The following is a 9,698-nucleotide window of genomic DNA, read 5'->3' as shown; positions in this document are numbered from 1 at the left end:
AGAACAAGAACCAATGGGCTGAAATTAAATATATATATATTAGGAGCCACTTTACAAATGTTTTTATTTATTTATTTGTAAAATGTATTTTGACACAACTCTGGTTATTCTGTTTCTAGATAGGAAAACATGCTTCTATTTCCAGTCTTTAACAGATAGATAACTCAGAAGAACACACAGGTTTATTGCTTTTATTCTGGGGATCCTAGACAAACTTACAGTTTGCAGAGGTGCATCCAAGAATAGGTGGTAGCAATCTGGTTGTTCCACAGGTAAATTGATATTAGATTTTCCCCTCTTCTCCCAAGCGTCACATGGTGGGGTCCACAGCCGTGAGGCTGCATGTGGTGGTCAGAGAACAAAGGACTGCCCTTAGGCTAGTGTCCAGGGATGCCTTTGAAGCTCCGCCCCCTGACCCTTGCTCCCTCCCCTTGCCCTGTTACATAGGTATACATAGAGTTATACAAGATACATGGATCTATGATCCAGAACACTCCCCGCTTGGAAATTAATATTTCCACTACTTACTAACTGAATATGAAAAAAGAATAGAAAAAAAATATAGCATTAAGTATACAGTACTCAATGTTGACTAACTTGTGACTACATAGGTAAAAAACCTGGTATCAAAACATGCATAACTATTGGTAAATATAAAGCATGCACAATTATGCAGAAAATAAGCAAGTGTTACATCAAACAATGCATAAACACAATACATCATTTGAGGTTTCATCTTCTGGTTCAGTCTTCATCAGCTACGGTGCCAAAACGGATATCAGCCTGGTACAAGTGTCTTTGAGTCACGACCTGACTCACGTGGCTTCATGATCTGAAAGTCAGCTTGGCAAAGTAGTTCATCAGCTGGGTGGGCCCGGTGTGCAAGTCCCTTGGGCCAATAGTTCTGGTATGCGTTCTTGTCTCTAAGTGAGACAGGGTCTTCTTCCTGTAAAGGAAACTGGAACCAAATCTGGAACAGAAAAACTGGAACCCAAGCTTCTCAGGAACAAAGGGAACTGGATTCACAGGATACTCAGGAACTGAAGAACCTGGAAAAACAGGGACAGCTGGATCTGGAAACACAGGAACAGCTGGGTCTGGAAACACAGGAACAGCCGGATCTGGAAACATAGGAACAGCTGGATACTCAGGAACGGCTGGAATTGCAGGATAAGGAACAACAGCTGGAACTGAAGAATCGGGAACAACAGCAGCTGGAACTGAAGCATCAGGAACAACAGCTGGAACTGAAGCATCAGGAACAACAGCTGGAACTGAAGGATCAGGAACAACAGCTGGAACTGAAGGATCAGGAACAACAGCAACTGCAGAAGACTCAGGATACTCAGGAACCGAGGTATCTGGAACCACCGATGGAGCATTGAGGATGGCTGCTACTGTTGTCATCAGGGTAGTGAGGACTTCATGTGTGGGTGGGTGTGTCTTTAACGACATAGAGTCCATGATTTCACGGGGTGCACCAATCATGTGCTCCCACACTTCGCCTATGCGTGCTTTGGCCGTCAGGCATTTGTCAATCACTGGGTCATGGCGAATGTCTTCAATAGTCTTTAAGTCCTTGCAGACTCCTATAAAGTTCATTCTTGGGATGCTAAGACAAGTGATCAAGATGATCAGAACTATGCCTAATCTCAGGTGCTTCCACTTAGTCAGGGGTTTGTAGCGGATTGGTTGACGTTCACTGGGTGCCTGAAGTTGAAGGTTGGCGCGTTGATCCGTTTGTCTATTTGAACAGACCAAGAACTCAGGACTTTCTAGCCAGGTCAATTCTGTTAACTGTGTGGTAAGGTTGGGCCACTTCACTTGGTTGTTGCCTGTTGGCACATGTTGCCATTGTTCAGGACTCAAAGATGTTTCAACACTCTTCATTCTATTTCCTACATAAACGTAGAAATGTCTGCTTTGTTTGTAGATGTAGCTTGACATCTCCTTGCTGTCTGCATAGAAGGTGGTAGACTGTAGTTCAAGGCGCAATGTCTTCGCTGTCAAGTTGGTGAGCTTTACAGCCAACGTGGTACCACATAGTACTAACCTTGGTACGGTGTGGCCTTCGTGTAGAGTTAGTCTCGCTTTTCCAAAGAAGACACCGAGACTGCAGCTCTCCCCGCTGTAGACTCTGATGTATCTTATGGTTGCAAACAAAATGACGTAAGTGTGGCTCTCCCCGCTGTAGACTGTGACGCATCTGAAGGCTGCATTTGCCTTCGTTGACACATCTAAGGAAGCGTACAATTCTTTCTTCTGCACTGTGGCGGGTGAGCTGGAAACATACGTGCACTGCACTTGCATACTCTTGGGACATCTTGGAAGTAAATTCCATGACTCCTGGTCTTTCAGACGTTGTATGTCTTGTTTGTCCTCTATGGACAAGGCTAAGTTGATGTGATTCTGACTGGTCTGGAACACTGTTGCTTCCAAAGCAGGTTTGGTTGTCACAAGCGCGCAGTGTTCTAGGTGTGGTTTTAGGTGAGGTGGTGTTCCATTACAGGGAATGGAGGTGTTTGATATGCTCACCTGGGTTGGGATTTGCGTTTGGTCAACACAAACTGTCCCTCCTATGGCCCACCCGAGTTCCGTCGGGTTCCGTGGGGCTGCAACGGTGGAAAGATCTTGTTCCGCTCCCCGCTGTATAGCCGTTGCTGTTGCTGGTGGACCCCTCCGGTTGCCATCAAAGGTATGGTTCGGCGGGTTCAATGAGGGAGCAACGATGGGAAGATCTCGTGGCCTAGTTGTCATGACATCAACCCCATGGCTGACTGGCACATCTGGCTGCTGAGATTCTTCTGTTCATCTACTCAGTCTTGGGGGGCTTGTGGCTGGCTGTGGTCTCACCTGTTCATGTTGGAACGCGCTTTGGTTATCCATATAGGCCTGTACTCTGCTATGTCGTTCTTCGGTCTCCAGTTGTTCCCTATGAGACAAGAAGGTGGGCTCCTGGAGTGTTCTCCGAAGGCCTTGTGCCCTGGCCACTTTGTCCGCCACGTCTCGTTGGCTTCTTATGAACTCAAGCTCGTCTTGAGTGGCCTTCATTTTGGCCTTCCTTATATCTACTTCGGCTTCTGCTTCAGCTTCTGCTTCAGCTTCTCTTTTAGCTGCTTCCGCTTCTGCATCAGCCTTCCTTTTAGCTGCTTCTGCTTCTGCATCAGCCTTCCTTCTAGCTGCTTCCGCTTCTGCATGAGCCTTCCTTTTAGCTGCTTCCGCCTCTCTTTTGACCACTTCCGCGTCTGCATCAGCCTTTCTTTTAGCTGCGTCGGCCTTTCTTATGGCTTTCATTCGAGCGTCTTCTATTTCCATCGCCTGCAATTCCTTCTTCTTCAGCTGCTCTGCTTGTGCCACGCGAAAAACAGCTTCAGCAGCGTTAGCATCTCTGATGGCTTGCTCGTCTTGTGAAATTTGGGAAGTTCGGCTGTGGCGAGAAGATGCTTTCGAATTGCGGGAGGCACCTGTGAGGTGAGATTGTTGAGACACGCTGGAGTGTGCCTTGGATATGTGGCAAAAGGATGATGCCCTTCCAGACGCGTGGGATGGAGCCACGTGCGACCGATGGGACGGTGCGTGTGAATGGCGGGAAACTTCAGACTCTGCCCTGTCAACCGGTCTGTCTCTCGGGCGAGGCTCGCATTCTGGAGGGCGTTGTGGGCTCTCTAGAAGCTTCTTGCGTTCCTTGTTCCGTAACCGAAGACTTTGCATGTCGCGGTCGACGTCTGAGTCTCTTAATTGCTGCTGAATGTCCTTGAGTTGCCGTTCGGAGTCCATCCATTGTGTGAAGGCGTCCTCCTTATCTTCTTCCAGTGCGTGAGCACGTTCGGGGGAGAGATCCTCCTTTTGCTCTAGGTAGAGTTTGTGCCATTTCACCCAGCCTCTTTCATGGCGCTTGTGCACAGTGTGCCATTTCTCCAACAGGTTTGCATGCATGGCTTCAGTTGGCTTTCTTTGTTGTCTCAGATCATAGTGACTCTGAGACGTCTTTGGTCTTACTGAGGCATGAGCTTCAGCTTCTGTGTACAGGTCAAGGGAGGCTGTTTGCGGCGCTTCTCCTTGGCCATCTGGTTGGGGTGTCTCAACTAGGCTGGTTGGTTGAACCACTTCCTCTAAATCAGCAGGACGCTCTGCCATGGTTAGGATAGGTTCAGCGTTGTTCTCAGCTATTTTGAAGAAAATTTGAAGAACTTCTGTCTTTGACCACTAGGGGTCGCTACTGTGTGTGGGTGGAGGTGGCTGGGAGCGTTCTCCTGTGGTTCCTAGCTATTTAGAAGCAAATTGGATGAACTTCACTTTTCGACCACTAGGGGTCGCTATCTGCGTATCAGTTTCAGGGGTGCTGTCTGTAGGTGGAGGAGCCACTGGGAGCGTTGTCCTGTGGTTCCTAGCTAATTTGAAGGAAATTGGATGAACTTCACTTTTCGACCACTAGGGGTCGCTATCTGCGTATCAGCTTCCGGGGTGATCTTCTTTCGAGGTACACCCTTTGTCCACTAGAGGGCTTTCTCTGGGCGTGATTAAAGGCTCACGTGCAGCTCCTCCTTTAACCACTAGGGGATGTCTGAAGAGAGGTCAGCCAAATTCTTCCTATTACCACGTACCTGCAGGGCCACTGAGAGGCATGAGCTCCCACCTGGTCATTAAGTTGCAGGCTGGAACACACTGGGGTATTCAGCTTGTGATAATAGGCAAGGATTGATGGCTATGTTACCTTCTTCTGTCTCTCAAAACTGGAAGAAACTTGGGTCTCCAGCCTGATTGGGTGAAAACTCTAGTGGGGGTGTTATAGGCTTGATTTGAATTAAATTATCAAATTGTTGTGATGTGAAAAGAGAAGGAGACAAAAAATTTTTTTTTCAAGGTGTCATGTGCAGATAGGCCGCTAGGGGGCGCTGCTGCCCTGCTATTGGGCCTGGTTCTGCTTTTGCCTCTGTATTCTATTAACACCAGTTGAAATTCCAGGCATTCCTAAGGGAGGGGGGAGGTGTGGCTTTTCCGCCAGTATTGAGGCTTTATGGCAGAGAGAGAGAGCGGTTTAATGATTTAATTGTTTTCCTTAGTGACCAGGAATGTGCCTTGCTTCGTGCTGGGGCCAGAAACAAAGACAACAATTTTTCTAAGTTTAGCAAGTTGAATTCACGTGCTAACGAGGCTGGCTGGAATCAGTAACACGCCACTGGCTACTTCGCTTAACATGCAAGCTGAGTTGGGTTCACAGATGATCTTTGTAAGCCATCCCTTCATTGCCTCAGGACATTTAAGCTGCCGGCGAAGGGAGAGGGAAGGGGGGTTTCTATGGCAACTGCTTTGTTCCTTTAAAATGTGAAAGGCCACAGAAAGGCAGTTGGCTTGTAAAAAGATCCCAAGATTAGCACTTTACAACTTTGCCTTTTTTTGTTGTTGTTGTTAGTTGAGAGTCAAATGCGAAGATGCTTTGAATTTACTTTGCAGACATTTAGTGAGAGATAAGTTCCATCAAATTACTGTTGCTTTATAAAGTTGATAAAATGCAGATCACACCTTCTTTGAAACGCTGTCTGCTGAGCAGATACAGTGACATTTCTTTTGCAGGCAGTCAGTTTGAAACATAGAGTTACTTTCACATGCAAGGGGGACTTTTCTTTACTTCTTTAAAGTTTGAAGAACAGAGGAAATTTAATCTCATCAAATGGCTATTGCAGGAGCTCAGAGGAGAATAAATCTATCAATTTACTATTCTGTTTCTAGATAGGAAAACATGCTTCTATTTCCAGTCTTTAACAGATAGATAACTCAGAAGAACACACAGGTTTATTGCTTTTATTCTGGGGATCCTAGACAAACTTACAGTTTGCAGAGGTGCATCCAAGAATAGGTGGTAGCAATCTGGTTGTTCCACAGGTAAATTGATATTAGATTTTCCCCTCTTCTCCCAAGCGTCACATGGTGGGGTCCGCAGCCGTGAGGCTGCATGTGGTGGTCAGAGAACAAAGGACTGCCCTTAGGTTAGTGTCCAGGGATGCCTTTGAAGCTCCGCCCCCTGACCCTTGCTCCCTCCCCTTGCCCTGTTACATAGGTATACATAGAGTTATACAAGATACATGGATCTATGATCCAGAACACTGGGTGGCTTACAATATTAAATGTTGCACTTTTTCCTGTATGTGATCCCAGAAATTGTGTGATCCCAGAAACTGGGAGTCTTTGAATTAAGAAGACATGATGCAATTTGATGCAATAAGGTTATTGCATGTTTTTAATACCTCCTTAATACCTCCATAATTACTTGAATTCAAAAATAAAAAACCCAATGTAACTGAAAATAAATGTCAACTATCCAATTCATGACACTTTCTCCTAGCAACTTATACTTTAACTCTAACTTTAATGAATGATTTGATGATTAAGAAAAGATAGAGGTCTACAACCATCTAATGTTTTATACATTCGAGGGAACAGTCATCTTCTCTCCTGAAGCCAAGGATGTTGAAGAACCAATGGGCTGAAATGAAAAGAAACAGTAAGAGAAATATGTTTATGGTAATTACTGAAATCCGGTGTGGTCTATTGGTAAGGTGTTGAACCAGGAACAGAAAATACTAGGCTCTCCTCACTTAAGCATGAAAGTCAGACAATCAAGGACATTGTTAAAATTTATACACAGACACTTCAGCTTTGAAAATCTAGCTTCATTCCAGTATTTAGAAAGATGAGCCCTCCAACAAGCTGGCTGAAAAATTAAAAAACAAAAACAAATCTTGTTGTATAGCACTAGTACTAGCAATAGCACTTAGACTTATTGTATATACCAGTTCACAGTGCTTTACAACCCTGTCTAAATGGTTTACAGAGTCAGCATATTGCCCCCAATAATCTGAGTCTTCATTTTACTGATCTTGGAACAATGGAAGACTGAGTCAACCTTGAGCCAATGAGACTTGAACTGTTGGCAGCCAGCAAAATTAGCTTGAAAAACTGCATTCTAACCACTGTGGCACCAATATCTATATATCGAAAGGGACTTTCCAACAATAGATACTGCTCTTCAGATATTTTAAACCCAAATATTAATGACTCAAAATCATTGACAGAAGGTAGAATTGAGAGAACATTCATTTCTATTCCAAAATTATACCTAAATCTATCAAATTCCTACCTGGTTGTATATATCTTTATTCTTTGTTCTATAATCATAATATGCAAACTGGCCTGATTTAGCGATCTACAAAAGAAAAGAAGACAAAGTTTGGCTATGTATCCAGACCCTTTAACAAAATACAAGCTTGCATCTCCAAAAAGAAAACAATAACAGAATAATAGAGTTGGAAGGGACCTTGGAGGTCTCCAGTCCAACTGTCTGCTCAGGCATGAAAGTCTATACCATTTCAGACAAATGGTTGTCTAATCTCTTCTTAAAAACTCCAGTGTTATGGAAGTAATTCATCCATAATGCATTACTTTGTAAATAATGCAAATAATGCATCCATAACTTTCATATCAAGGACAATGGAAAAGATATACAAAGATATTTACAAATTGCAATCAATTTTCTTCAACAGTAGTGTTTCTTATTATCTACACTAGCAATGCATCCTTGACCTATGTCATCGTATACTTACAGGATCTTAAAACAAAGAATATTGAATTTTTATTGCCTCCCAATCTTACATCAGAACTCTTATGCTATAATAAATCACTATTTTTAGGTTTCAGAATTAAGATTAAATTTTGCCTTTTTATAGGGCAGTATGTTTTACTAGATTTAAATTGCAATTAGTGAAAGGTTACAAAGAAAGAGAGAGCTTTTTTATTTAATTTTACTTAATCATGTTATTTATATCTTTGTCAATGCAATGTGCAAAGGAGTGCTTATGTGTATCAGAAATTCAAACAGTACTGCTGGATCCAATGTGCCAATTGGTCTAGATCAGTTATGTCCTGGAAAGTCTCCAAGGAAACTATAGATATTCTGGAAGTGAAAAGCATATTCCTGCAACCATTCTTCATATGCTTTTGCCTTCAGTCCCCTAATCATCTTTGTTGCTCTTCTCGCCCCTCTTTTTAGAGCAGTGGTTCTCAACCTTTTTAATGCCGCGACCCCAACCGGTCGTAAGTCGAGGACTACCCAACCGGTCGTAAGTCGAGGACTTTCCCTGCCCGGGAGCGCCGCACATATGTGGTTCCACCCCCTGCACCGGCCGAGGCGTAGCTGGCAAGTGGCAGAGACGGAGCAGGCCGACCACCAGCTGGCCCAGCCCAAGGGAGGTAAGACACCCGCCGGAAAAGGGGAAAAAAATGGCAGACAAAAAAAATGGCAGACAGCCTTGCTTGGCGACCACCGTGAAATGGTCGATTGACCCCAAATGGGGTCCCGACCCACAGGTTGAGAACCACTGTTTTAGAGTCTCAACATCTTTTTTGCACAGACTAAAAATGTACATTGAACAAAGCGCTGCAACAGCATGCATATCCAGTGCCTGTGGTAAGCCACATTCTGGCCTCCCTCAAGGGGGGGCGTCTCTTTGCAAAACTTGATTTGGCTCAGGCCTACCAACAGCTACCTGTTGATGAGGCAACAGCTGAGGCTCAAACTATTGTAACACAAAGAGGAGCCTTTAAAGTCAAAAGACTACAGTTTGGGGTTATTGTAGCCCCTGGCATCTTCCAAAGTGTAATGGAGCGCATGCTCCATGGTATTCCTGAGGTCTGTCCCTAATTTGATGACATCCTCATTGCTGGGGAGTCATCCCTAAACTTAGCTGAGAGACTAAGGGCTGTCTTGCTTCGTTTCCGCCAAGCGGGTCTGAAACTGAAGCAAGACAAGTGTAAAATCGGAGTTACTTCCACTGAATTCTTAGAATTCAGAATTGATGCTCAAGGCATCCATCCTGCTGAATCCAAGCTTCAAGCAATTCAGCAGGCCCCAAGTCCCAAGTCCAAAAGCGAGCTGCAAGCTTTCTTGGGACTCTTAAATTTCTATCATGCATTTCTCCCCCATAAGGCTGCAGTGGCAGAGCCGCTACAATGGCTCTTAGATGAACAAGCTCCATGGCAGTGGACTAAGGTCCATGACAGGAGTTTCAATGAGGTTAAGGCCTTGCTCTCTTGAAATACTGTATTAACACATTTTAATGAGAAATTGCCTTTATGCATCGCATGTGATGCATCCCCTTATGGCATGGGAGCAATACTTAGTCACCTGAAGGCTGATGGGACCCAAGTCGCTGTGGCCTACTATTCAAGGACTCTGTCATCTGCAGAGCGGAATTACGCTCAGATTGACAGAGAAGCCTTGGCCATAGTGGCTGGCATAAAGAAATCCCATGATTTCTTATATGGCCACCACTTCACGGTCTACACAGACCATAAGCCTCTGCTGGGTTTGTTTATCACTAACAAACAGACACCACACATTATTTCCCCATGTATGCTGAGATGGTCTATTTTCCTGTCAGCATATGACTACACTTTAATTCACAAACCTGGAAAGGAAATGGGCCATGCAGATGGCCTCAGCAGATTACCTCTAAAACAGATAGAGGCAGATCCTGCTCCTGCTATTAACATTCTCTCCATTCAGGAGTTACCTGAATCTCCCCTCAATGCTAGGGACGCGGCTGCAGTAACTGCCACTGATCACACGCTTACATGCATGCTGACATGGGTGTTGTCAGGATGGCCTGACACGTGTCCAGATACTGGGTTTCAAAGCTTCT

At 44.6% G+C, this 9,698-nt stretch overlaps 1 protein-coding gene across 1 annotated transcript in view; it reads right to left on the bottom strand.

Annotated features, from left to right (window-relative positions):
- The window catches only part of LOC107294265 (lipase member M-like), a 67,483-nt gene extending 64,432 nt beyond the window's left edge, over nucleotides 1–3,051 (bottom strand). Inside the window, exon 1 of the mRNA XM_029285581.1 lies at nucleotides 2,854–3,051. Coding sequence (XP_029141414.1) covers nucleotides 2,854–3,051 — 198 coding nt within the window. The remainder of the gene's footprint in view (nucleotides 1–2,853) is intronic.
- Nucleotides 3,052–9,698: the final 6,647 nt, after the last annotated feature.

Source organism: Protobothrops mucrosquamatus, unplaced genomic scaffold (genome assembly GCF_001527695.2).
Source record: "Protobothrops mucrosquamatus isolate PMUCROS unplaced genomic scaffold, P.Mucros_1.0 scaffold1884, whole genome shotgun sequence".
In the NCBI taxonomy this organism is placed as follows: domain Eukaryota; kingdom Metazoa; phylum Chordata; class Lepidosauria; order Squamata; family Viperidae; genus Protobothrops; species Protobothrops mucrosquamatus.
Note: the sequence above shows the minus strand (reverse complement) of the source record. Positions and strands in the feature narration are given on the sequence as shown.